This window comes from Phoca vitulina, unplaced genomic scaffold (assembly GCF_004348235.1).
Source record: "Phoca vitulina isolate PV1807 unplaced genomic scaffold, GSC_HSeal_1.0 scaffold10, whole genome shotgun sequence".
NCBI classification, from domain to species: Eukaryota; Metazoa; Chordata; class Mammalia; order Carnivora; family Phocidae; genus Phoca; species Phoca vitulina.
This window is the reverse complement of record NW_022589713.1, coordinates 14869036-14878946: the sequence shown is the minus strand read 5'-3', so window position 1 is coordinate 14878946 and position 9911 is coordinate 14869036. Positions and strand designations below refer to the sequence as shown.

The 9911-nt window shown below is 37.9% G+C and overlaps 1 protein-coding gene across 1 annotated transcript in view; it reads right to left on the bottom strand.

Annotated features, from left to right (window-relative positions):
• The window catches only part of PCOLCE2 (procollagen C-endopeptidase enhancer 2), a 71476-nt gene that overhangs the window by 18592 nt on the left and 42973 nt on the right, over nt 1-9911 (bottom strand). The window contains exons 3-5 of the mRNA XM_032408532.1: nt 8950-9205; nt 4453-4577; nt 1244-1380 (exon numbers count right to left, since the gene is read on the bottom strand). Coding sequence (XP_032264423.1) covers nt 1244-1380; nt 4453-4577; nt 8950-9205 — 518 coding nt within the window. The remainder of the gene's footprint in view (nt 1-1243; nt 1381-4452; nt 4578-8949; nt 9206-9911) is intronic.

Below are 9911 nucleotides of genomic sequence, written 5' to 3'. Positions count from 1 at the left end.
CCTCTTGTGCTCTTTCTCTCTCTCACTCTCTCTCTCAAATAAATAAAAATAAATAAATAAATAAAAAAAAATAAATAAACCACTTGGTTTTGTGGTAATTTGTTACAGCAGCAGCAGGAAAAGAATACAGAAGGAACACCTTCGCTGACAACTTAGAAATGGGCCTTTCTCTAACACATTCAGCTGGAGAGTCAAATTTGGGTTTAGTAATGTTTGAATTTTAACCAACTTGTATGTATTAAAAATTTTTAATATTATCAAACTTAATCTAAATGAATTTAAATTGAAAAATACCTTGCTTTACCTCAAATGCATCTACGGGAATCATAGATATGCATGTAAAATCAAGTGATGCACATAATCTAATTATGTTTAAGCAACAGAGTAGAAAGGGTATTTAAATTGGCATAATGGTGAGTTGGACAGCAAGCTGTAGTAATTTCCTTTTTTTTTAAAGATTTTTTTTTTTAAATAATCTCTACACCCAAATTGGAGCTCAAACTTAAAACCCTGAGGTCAAGAGTTGCAAGCTCCACCCACTAAGCAAGCCAGATGCCCCAAGCTGTAGTAATTTCCCTAGTGTTGTATGTGAAGGCGTGAAATATCCTGCCCCAAAATACAGTCTTGCGTTGCACCAATACAGAATAGAGGAATTCAGCAACTTGCCCAACGTCACATAGCTAGTGAGTGGCAGAGCTCTTAGCTCCATAAATGTTTGTCGATAAATACACGGTGCCTTTCAGGCTCACCCAGCACAAGTTTGAGCAACAATGTGAGGAAACGCACAAAGCCCCAAAAGGTCCAGGACAGGTCTCTGATCAGGTAAAATCATCTGGGTCTGTCATGAGTGTCCAGGTTTCCTTGTCTGGATCTCCAAATTTCAGCCCCTGCTTTTTTCTCAGAACTTCCCCCTTTCCACTCTGATGCTTGAGCTCACCTTTGTAAGGCAGTGACGTATCCAGGTATCTGGCTAGCATCTGACTCTGAGGCATCACGAACTCTGCTTCTGTTATCTGTTTGCCCATCGAGGTCTTGCTACACACTCATTAAAGTCGCCTCACTCTCTGGGTTGGCCACTCTGTGCTAGTGCTCTATGGGACTCTACTGCCATGGAACCCAAGAATTTGTGAAGAAAACAACAACAGCATAGAATCTTCCAGAAAATAAAATGTAATTGGGCAATTGAATAAAAAAGAAGTTTAGAGCCACTAAAACATTAGTGAAATAAAACAGCACTACTTACGCAGGTGGACTATCGCCACAATACTTGCCGATCCTTTTAGCGTCATTGACTTCTCCACCATTGAACACAGCCACAAAATCGTATCGGCAATAGTTATCACGCTCAACATCAAACTTCTCAAATTTTAATTCTATAAGCTTTAGAGAAAGCACAACATTAGAAATATCAAGACAGCACTGAGGAATAAGCTCATACGGGAATCTTCCTCTCCCCAGATCTGTAGGATTTTCCTTAGTAAAGAATGCATTCATTCTGGGGCGCCTGGGTGGCTCAGTTGGTTAAGCGACTGCCTTCGGCTCAGGTCATGATCCTGGAGTCCCGGGATCGAGTCCCACATCGGGCTCCCTGCTCAGCTGGGGGTCTGCTTCTCCCTCTGACCCTCTTCCCTCTCATGCTCTCTGTCTCTCATTCTCTCTCTCTCAAATAAATAAATAAAATCTAAAGAAAAAAAAAAAAAAGAATGCATTCATTCTGTCTGAATTGTTTCTTGTTGTTTTCATATTTCTTCTGTAGTTAACAAAACTGTGGTATTCTTTATTTTTAATAATTTCAAAAGACTATCCTTAGTTAAGAACTTAAATTTAAGAGATCTGTTCACCTACAGTTACAAATGTATGGGAACACCATGTAACCCTAACAACCTACCTTAAGACCATAATTGGATACGTGTTGGAATGGGAAGCAGAGGTATATACCAACTTCATTCTTCTTCTCTGAGATGTGTTGAGGTGTGGTGTATGTGTTACGTGCTTGGGTAGGTGAGGTGGTGGATAGAGTTGTTCCTCTTTCGAGGGAAGGAGAATGACATTCTTATCACATGTAAGCAGGCAAATTCTTTAGGACCAGAGATTCAGGAAGTGGGGACTGACTGCGAGTTTTCTTGAAGTATGTTTGAAAAGTGTGCCTACTGAGTTGAGCACAGCCTATTTGGTGATGTGGTTGATTTCTGAAGAGGTTGCATGAAAGCACTGATAAACAAAGTCAGTGTTAGATTTCTTAAGTATTTCTTTATTTTTTTGCACCAGTACCAATAATAGTGTCCTAAGTTATTCAAGTCAATAGGAAGTTTTGGTTTAATAGGCAATGATTCCCCTCACAAGCAGATTTTTCCAGAGCACCTCCAATGTGTGAATCAAAGGAAATCACGCTGGGTTCATAAATACCTATGGACCCAGAGAGCTGGTCCCTACTTTTGCTGGGCAGCAGGTGGGCAGGCAAGGCAACCCTCCCTGCTGCTTAGGGAAGATAATGGGCATTAATTCCTGTTAGAACAGGCCCTAGTTATTAGCTAAAGAAGACTGTGATCACACACAGTAAATGGATGAAGATGGTAACAGCAACAGCATCACAGAGGGACCAAAGATAAATTTTGGCTTTGAACATAACTGCCACATATCTACGTATTTACCCACCTTTAAAAAGTCAGCACCAGTTATGGGTGAATAACAGCTTATTCATATTTAGCACTGCTTTAAATTATATTAAAATAGTTCCTCTTTGGGTTCAATAACTGCTCACCATTTAATAATAAAATGCTTTCCAGATTATTAAAAATTGGCTGAACTTTCTCTACTTAGAAATTAGTCACATAACAACTTTTGGAGAGAAGATTAAAAAATAAGTAAATAAATGGGAGAATAAAGGGAAAAGCTATGGTTAAAAAAATGAAGGTAAGTTGTTAGCAGAAGAAAATGCTCATAGATTTGCAGAGAAATTACTTAGGACTTAATCTTCCCATTATATTCTTCTTCTTTGACAGTGCTTCCAGTGATTTCAGGCATTACAATAATGACTAAAAACTACTTGGCTGAAGCCAAAAATCACATTAGGAAAATGTGTTTAAGTTTAAATAATCAAAGAGATGAACACTGGAAAAAAGATGCTGAATTGTAATCTGCAAGGATAATTAAGCTGAAATTATTTGGGCTAATTAATATATTTTCCAAATGTCACAGAGAGACAAATGACCAGTACAATCTCAAGAATTATATAATGGCTTAAATGCTGTTATTTTAAACTACAAAAATTCAATAAATGTGTAGAATCTTTCATCATTAAGTAAATGACCATATTTTTATTCTTAAAAATAAAACTGGGTTTGGGGATTATGATCAAAGTGTGTGTGTGTGTGTGTGTGTGTGTGTTCAAATCACTAACTTGAATGGTATATTTGCTTGAATAATTTTCCATTTAAAAATCAATATATGGCAAACAGTATTTGTGTAAGTGATACAAAAGATCAGTTCAGAAAAATTTTTAAAAGATTTATTTATTTAAGAGAGAGTGTGTGCACACACGAGTGGGGGGAAGGGGCAGAGAGACAGAGCAGACTCCCTGCTGAGTGGGGAGTCCGACACCTCAATCCCAGGACCCTGAGATCATGACCTGAGCCAAAATCAAGAGTGGGTCGCTTCACCAACTGAGCCACCCAGGTGCCCTAGAAAAGTTTTTTTTTTAAACAGTATCGTAATGCTCACACTCTAATGTTTGAGTACAGTCTGTAGTGTTTGTAACAATAATAATTTTTTAAAAGTTATTTTCCCAAGTCCACAAAGTAGGCGTGGTCTATTCCCATGCTACGTTTCGTCCTGCAATTCATATCTGAAAGTGGTTCCCAGAAATGGTAAAATTTCACATAACCACAAACTAATAAGCACTGGAAAATCAGACCCTCTCTGTTGATTGTTTTACAGCAATGAATAAAGTTATTTGTGGGGAACCTGCACAAATTTTATGTTAAACAACAACCAAAAAAATACCCACAAAGCAGATGAGTTTTCAGACTCGTTCTTTGAGGGGAAGATGTGATGTGCTTGCATCAACTTTGTCCAGGTGAAGCTGTCACAATGCACTTGCCACGTGAACAAATGGTAACCTAAAACCTACATAAACTTGGGGATTCCAATCGTCCCACACTCGGTCACTGCTGTTTATAACATCTTCCACGGGGTTCAACAACCTCACAGGGATTTGCTTACTATTTGTACTGAAATTTGAAAATTGTATTTATATACTAGGAAATTAAATGCAGGACTTTTGCAAGTCAAATAGTGCAAAAGTCATTTCAATCTGGGTCTTTGTTTGAAGAGATACGTGTGTCCAGCAGGGCCTTCCTCACCCTGCGTGCTAAGCTCTTGAGAGACGGGCCCCTCGCACCATCTAGGCAATTCACACATGCATGCCTTCTTCATGTTTTTAGGGAATCTTACCTGATTCTTTGGGGCTACAATGTGCCACACACAAGTGACTCCTGCAGGGTAATCTCGGTCTGGCCAGTTGGGGGTTTTAAAAGAGCCAGAAGGTCTTTCAAGGCGTCCTCCACAATACTGATCTCCTGAAGTTTTTAAGTATGGAAAAAAAATCCAAGTTTATATCCTGCTACAGGTCATGGCAATGCTACCATAAGGAGACTGGGCATTTGGAATATTGGTAATAACACAGTAAATAAAGGCAATGGCAGAAGCTCTTAAAATTTTTTCTTAAAATACGGTTACACAGCCTCTTACACCCCCCCACCCGCCACACGCACTGAAGATCTCTGTTACTTAACATATCACATCAGCACAAGAGAGCATAGGAGTGGAGTCAGGGCTATAGCTTCTTTTCTTTCTTTCTTTGCTTTGGTCAAGTAAAGACAAAACATTTGGGCATGAACGCATTCAGAAATCATGCTGGCTCAACAAATTACATAGATTTTAAAGAACCCTCAAGGCAGAGGTATTTATTAATAGGATTAAAATGCATGCCCACGGACAAAATTTGAATTAGTTGGCAGAGAAAAATCTCATTACCAGAAAACTCTATATGCTACACATCTTTAATAATTTTTAAGAATAATTTTTGTCTGTAAAAACAGTGTTTATAAATTTTCAGCAATACTAGAAGAGCATCAAGAAGAAAAAGAAAATTACCCCAAATCCAACCACCTAAAACTAACCACAACTAATATTTGAGAAACATCATTTCAGACATTCCATGCATATGTACTGATAGGTCAACAGGAGTAATTTTAGAACGGTATTTTAATACAAAGTTCTAAATTTAATTTTATTTGAATTTAACTAACAGAAAAACTGAATTGAAACTAAAGGAACTAATATACTTCAAATTAAATATTTCTTTGACACAGAAGATAATCATTCTTAAAAGGCATCTCTAAGAAAACACATTATAAAAATTGAGGTTGGATAATTTCTGGAACTTTATTCATGGAAAATTTCAAGCAGATACAAAGTAAATAGAATAATAGAATGAGCTTCTATGCATCCAATAATTAATTTCAACAATTTTATTATCATTCTACTGTTCTTTTTATTAATACCACTATCCAATCCCTACCACCTGCTTCATTATTATTATTATTTTACAGATTTCAAAGGTAAATTCATGCACTGTGAAATGCACAAATCTTAGCTGTACTAATTTGAAAAATTAATCCCCTTATGTAAGCCACACTCCTGTGACCATACAGAATCCATTTCCCACCAAACTCCTGTACCCCTTCCCAGTCAGGTCTGCCAACTCTCCACACCACTTTTCTGAAAAATTTCACCTTAGATTAGTTTTATTCTAGACCTTCATATACATGGAATCATGTATTGTGGACTCTTCTGCGTCTGGCTTCCCTTGCTTATTAGCACAATGTCTGAGATGCATTCATACTGCCGTGCAGATTGGTAGTTTGTTCTTTTACTCTGCTGTGTGATTCCGGTGTGTGGAAACACAATGTGTCTACCTCTTCTTCTGTTGACATTCCTTTGGATGTTTCTGGTTTGGGCTATTGTAAATGAAGCTGCCGTGAACTGTTTTGTACAAATCTCTTTGTGGACAAGCATTTTCATTTTTCTTGCACAAATACCCAGAAAAGCAATTCCTGGGCCGAGAATGGATGTAGATGTTTAACTTCAGAAGAAAACTACGAAAGATTTTCCTCTCGAGGCTGTAGAATTTTATACCTCTCCAGGTACAAGCACTTTGGTCATAGCACATCCTTGCCACCATTTGATGATGTCAGTTGGTTTAGCCAATCTGGTGGGTTTGTAACGGTATCCCAGTGTGGTTTTAGTTTGCATTACCTTGTTAACAAAGGATACTGAGCAGTTTTTCACGTACTTATTAATCATTCATGTATCTTCCTTTGTGAAGTGTCTGTTGAAGCATTTGCCCATGTTCATATTTATTGGGATCTTTATTAACTTTAATAATGTGTGCATGGTACATATTTTTCCATCTTTTTACATTCAACCTAGTTTGTATTTCAAGTGCTTTCTTGTGGACAATGTATAGTTAGGCCTTGCTTTGTAAACTGTTCTAATAATCTCTGTTTTCTAACTGGAGTATTTAATCCTCGGCAATCAATGTATTTATTGATATGCTTGGGTTTGGTGCGCCATTAGCTACTTTGCTCTATTTGTCTCACCCTTCTCTTGTTTCATCTATTCTTCCTTTCCTGCCTTCTTTGGGTTAGTTGAAAAATTTTAGTATTCTGTTTTAACCTTTTGGCTTTTAGCTATAACTCTTGCATTTTTAATGGGTACTCTAGGGATTACAATGTGCATCTTTAATTTATCACAATCTGCTTAGAGTTAATATTGTATTTCTTCACGTATTGTGTGTGTGTGTGTGTGTGTATGTGTGTGTATGCAACAGTAAAGTTCCATTTACCTCTCCTTAACCTCTACCTTTGTTCTATTATTGTCATATATGTTCTATCATACATTCCATATTCCACAATACAGTGTTAAAGGGGTTTTTTTTTGTCCTGTTTTGAACAGATACATGTAAAGAAATTAAGAACATAAAATAATATATAGTCTTTTATATTTACCATTTCCAGTGGCCTCCAATCCTTCCATTACATTCGTGTTACCCTGTGGGGCCATTTCCCTTCAACTTGAGGAACTTCCTTTAATATTTCTCGTGATGCAAGAAATGTCTTTCATTCACTTTCATTTCTGAAGACTGGCTATAGAATTCTGGGTTGATAGTTTTACTCCAGCACTTTAAGAATGCTGTTCTACTGCCTTCTGGCCTCCACTGTTTCTAATTAAAAGAAAGCCATCCTTCACACCATTGTTCCCTTGTATGTGACTTGATTTTCATCTCATTGATTTTAAGATTTTCTCTTTATATTTAGATTTCTGTAATTTTGATGTTCCTCAGTGTGGCTTTATTTTTATTTATCCTGGTTGGGGTTTGTTCATCTTCTTGGCTCTATAAATTAATGTTCTTCACTGAATCTGGGTAGCTTCAAGCCATTATTTCTTCAGACATTTTTCCTGCACTACCCTCCCTCTCTTCTGGGATACAAATTACACTCGTTAGACTACTTGATATTGCCTCACTGGTCTCTCGGGCTCTTTTCCTTTCATCTTTTTCCTCCTGGTTCTTCAGATTGGCTCATTTCTATTCGGATCCACTGACTCTTCTGCCATCTCCAATCTGCTTGTAAGCCCACCAGGTATATTATTAAATTTCAGATTCTGTATCTTTCAGTTCTAGAATTACTCTTTTATTCTTTTTTTATAGTTTATAGTTTTATAGTTCTGTTTCTCTTCTGAAATTCTCAACCTGTTTACTTACTGTACATCTATTTCTCTTGAAGTCCTTAGACAGTTACAATAGTTGCTTTAAGTGCTTGTCTGCTAACTGCCACATCTGAGTTATCTTGGGATCAGTTTTTATTGACTTTTTTTCTTGAATACAGATACACTTTTCTGGCTTTATCACATGACGATACTGGATATTATGAATGACACATTACAGAGACTCTAGATTCTGTTGTGTTCCACAGAAAAAGGATTTGTGTTCTAGCAGGCATTTCACTTGCCTAGATTCAAGCTCACAGTCATCTCCCTGGCCGTGGGCAGCAGCTGTAATCTCTGTTCACTTTCATCTTTTCAGCTGCTGCTTTTGTGCCAGGCCAACTAGACTCCCCTCTGCATACGTAGAGTTTGGCTGTCAACCAAAGATCTAGGTGGCTTTTATCTGTATTTTTTGTGCCTCAATTCCTCTGTAGCTCCCAGCCAGCATTTCCTCCCAAATGTCTGGCTGCTCTGTCAGCCCCAGATCCTGTCCTCTGACATCTCAAACCAAAATGCTACACAACAGCTCGAAGCAAGAGCAGATTAGGAAATGCCCTCAAGCAAAAGTCTCCAAATTTAACAGATCTGGCCCACTGCAGTTATCTCTTCAGGGGAGAGGTTTCTACCCATGGGTACTCATATGTACCAACATGAAAACACTCCAACACATAGTTTTAAGTGAAAAAAAAAAAAAAGTTGTGAAACAATGTGAGTGTATGGTCCCACTTAGATTTTTAAAAAGCTACTGCAGAAGTATATACATACGAGTGTAGATAGAAAGGTATGGGAACCACCAGCCATGGCTCTTTCTAAGACGGGACTAATATGGAGTGAAGGGGTATGTGTATATGTGTATGTAAGCTTCGCATTTTTACTCCAGGAATTTCTATATTTGAATTTTGGTAGGAATCACATGGCTTTAAGAAAAAAGAGACTTTTTGGAATGGTCTCTTGGTAGTTAGGTGGCATTTATTAGCTCCGTTTGAGGAGAACTGCTCTTCAACTTTAGGTTAAAGGAGTAAACACATATAAAGTGCCTGGGACAGAGGCGAACACACAGGAAGCATCCAATAACCGTGAGCCCTGATTACTGCTGTGACTGCCATTATGTGGAAACGGTACCTCTTTCATTTGGTTCAGCAGCAGAGAACATGGCCATGAAGCCATTCCCAGCTGTGTTGGCATCGGAAATCATCTGCACCATCATCTTGTTACCACTGGACACAAGGGCTCCAGGCCGGAACGTGCCACAGAAGCGCCCGATACGCTGGCCATTGGTGTGACCACTGTACACGTCCACAAAGTCGTAACGGCACAGGTTGTCACTCTCGAGGTCTATGAATCGGAAATTCAGAACTACCACTTTGCCCTCGGGAACCTGGAGAGAAAAGCACCAATTGGAAAACAATGTCATGAAAACAGTATCTGAAGTCTTCCCATCGAGCCAATTACTGAAGTGAGCAGATAAAAAGTGTAATACCCAAGATGATGCTTTTCTTCCCTCAAATCTGAACTCAGGAAAGGTTTTCTACCATAATGAATTCCTAATAAAATGTAAGTATTTATTGTCCCACAATTCACGAGGGTACACAATCTTATCCCTAGGGAGTTTATCTCAACAAAGTTGCAAAATGTTGAGTCAGTCTTATTAATTGGTAAATCATTGCTTATAAAGAATACCAGTCCTGACTGGACCTTAGCACACATTTGCAAACTGTAAAACACCACGGCACCCAGAGATACTGCTTGACAAAGAAACATCTGAAATATCATTCTTCACAAATAATACAACAGGATAATCTCAGTATGTAGAATGTTCTATGAAGTTTCAGCTGAAGGGATTGTTTGGCAACTGTGCAGTTAATTTATAGATAATTCAGTTTGGGTCCTGAAAAATCCAGATCAACTATTTATACTGATTAGGCTGAGTAATTACTGAATCATCTCTTCTCAGAGTCACTGAGTTTTTGTTCCCCACATGAAAACTTTATATACTTATATACTTCAAGGCAACCTTGAAACACAAGGCACTGATGAAGAAAATGAGTTTTCACTTTCTCATACAACTTTCTTCACCATAATTT